At 33.6% G+C, this 2,528-nt stretch overlaps 1 protein-coding gene across 1 annotated transcript; it reads right to left on the minus strand.

Moving 5' to 3' along the window:
* On the minus strand, positions 878-2,262 carry LOC109842565. Its single transcript, XM_020411428.1, has 4 exons — positions 2,086-2,262; positions 1,838-1,948; positions 1,260-1,351; positions 878-1,178 (listed from the first exon to the last, which is right to left on the minus strand). Exons 1-4 carry the CDS (start codon positions 2,245-2,247, stop codon positions 977-979), a joined length of 567 nt encoding a protein of 188 aa, XP_020267017.1. The 5' UTR covers positions 2,248-2,262; the 3' UTR covers positions 878-976.

A 2,528-nucleotide genomic window follows, 5' to 3' on the forward strand; every position in this document is an offset into this window, starting at 1 on the left:
TTTTACAAATTTTATTTTCTTATAAAAAATAAAATATTTTGATGTTTCAAAATAATTTTTATTTATGTTCATGGGAATTGCAAATTTAGACATGAGCAAATAGGTGAGTTGTCCTACTTAAAAGAGTTGCCTAGAATAAATGATACTGGAAGGGATTGAATGTAAGATATTATTTATTAATAATTAATCCCATATTATGGAAGAGCTTTTATGAACAATTGGTCGGATAGGGATTTGATTGTTAAATTAAAATTATTAATTTGATTAATAATTGGTTCTCGATATGGGACCCAATTGGTCTCACTAATGTCATTAGAAGAGGTATACATGCAATGCAATTCTATTTCTATCCTTAATTGTTATGGATAAAGTTTTTGAATAAATCTATTTCTATCCTTAATTGTTATGGATAAAGTTTTTGAATAAATCTATTTCTATCCTTAATTGTTATGGATAAAGTTTTTGAACAAATCTATTCTATCCTTAATTGTTATGGATAGAGTTCTAGATAATTATGAATTGTTTAAAGTTAAAATCTCTAAGACTAGTGTAATCCTATAAATAGGGTTCATATGTAGCCTTATGAGAGGAGATAGATGAGATTGAAAATCTTATGAAGATAATATGAAGAAATAGATTTTTGAGAACCTATCTCTCAGTATTGCTCCTCTACGGTGACGGGTGGATTTCAATTGGAGGCTTTTTCTCTTGAGGAAGCTATTTCGGATTGATCTCGGGACAGATTATTGTAGAAATTCGGAAAGCGTTTCAGGTATTCTTCTAATATTCAATTAATTTTGATTAATAGTCATGATATGCTTTTTCCGCTAAGTTGTATGTCATGATTCCAACAGTTCACTCAAGGGTGAATGCGCATGCCTATTTTGAAATTCAAGGATAATAAGTGGCACATGCCCATAATACAGGGGGTATATACGCAATTAACCCCTCATATTGTTAGTGGTATTACTATTTTTTAGTAATAAGCATTTGCAAGACCAGGACATGGATTACGTAAAAATTCAGCCTTATAAAAGCATAAAGAACATGTAACTGAAAACTGATGTCTTACATTCACTGGCCATTGGTACCGAAAATGCTTAGATATCTGAAACTTTTCCACATCAAAGTCTCTGACTCCGCAATCATTATTTGATGCCATAAAGTGCAGAGCCCCACTGAATAGATGACAAAACAAAATTAGCAAAGCAGAATTTCAGAGTATAGTAACTGACAGAATAAGCATAAAAACCATGTACCTGGAGCTGTTGTAAATTTCCACCGCATTAGTAATTGCATTGTCATCATAAGTTGTCCGGCAACAAAAGCTAATTCCAGGTCGATCCAAATACTGCAATTTCCCAAAACATCATTATAAGAAATAAAATAGAATCATCCACCTTCTAGGTCACATTTATCATTCTACAAAAAAATGTCCCAGCATGCAAATCTTTTGGCAACTTCGAGTTCAATGGAGATAAAATGTAACATGTTAGGTCCTACAAGCAAACAGTAAAACTTGCTGATATCTTTCTCAAGGATAAAGAGGCGCCAACATTATATTCTTTACGGGCTTTCTATCAATTTTCAATGAAATTAATACATGCTAGATGGTCTGTTTGTCATTTCAGGAGATGGCTTACTTGTGTAACATGGTCATGCCACATAGCCACAACCTAAGATATAAGAAGAATCTGAAGATTTCTTATTTCCTAATTCAGATGATCTAGGTTAACACCCTTCTTAGAAAAGCAACTTTACGAAGGCGCATGATTGGTTGGTCATCAGATTGTGTGCAAAAATATGAAAGGGAATCTGGTTAAAGGAAGAACCAAACCTTGCATATAAGTTCTCCCTGAAATCCACCAGCGACAAGCAACTTATCCTTAACTGCCAGTGTACTGACTTGTGTCTGTGAAAATCCTTCCAATAGACTACCTGGATGTTTCTGTACCAAACAAATATGCAGTGTGAGATTAATTAAATACATTCTGCTATAAAAAATGATTAAACAAAGCATGTCTTTTCCAAGGTAATAGAAAAGGAATTCCAGAATATGTATTATTCAACAAAAGAAACATTCACCTCACATGGTGCCACATGCCCTGAAACGTCCAGAACTTTAGTTTTCTCACAGGTCAAAGCAGACCAATGTATAACATAATAGTGTGACATAAGGTAAACATCATGCTTTGATGTTGCCCAGACTAGATTCCTAAGCTGCATGAAGGAGAAAAGGCATGGCATGTCAGCTGACAGAAAATAAGAATTACTGGTTTATAGAAAAATGTCCACGGAAAGCTGCAGAATCTAAAGAATTAATAGTTTCCCAACAACAACAATCTAAGAAATTTGCAAGACCTGATATGACAAAGAATCATTAGCAATAACACAGTGTACTTTATGTCTCCTCATCTCAGCAAATATACGACTATAGAAAACATCCCAGCAGCAAACTTAATGCAAAATACTGCCATATATATGTTTAGCACATCTGATTTCAATGACCCCTTCGAAATGCAACACCA

Source organism: Asparagus officinalis, chromosome 1, assembly GCF_001876935.1.
Source record: "Asparagus officinalis chromosome 1, Aspof.V1, whole genome shotgun sequence".
NCBI lineage: Eukaryota > Viridiplantae > Streptophyta > Magnoliopsida > Asparagales > Asparagaceae > Asparagus > Asparagus officinalis.

Bases quoted from the DNA above. Each gene is read 5' to 3' on its own strand.
- LOC109842565 (XM_020411428.1), bottom strand. From the start codon at position 2,247: ATGCCATGCCTTTTCTCCTTCATGCAGCTTAGGAATCTAGTCTGGGCA. The intron at 1,949-2,085 runs GTGAATGTTTCT...TGTTTGGTACAG, and splicing joins GGCATGTGGCACCATGTGAG to AAACATCCAGGTAGTCTATT. The intron at 1,179-1,259 runs GTACATGGTTTT...TCATCTATTCAG, and splicing joins GAAATTTACAACAGCTCCAG to TGGGGCTCTGCACTTTATGG.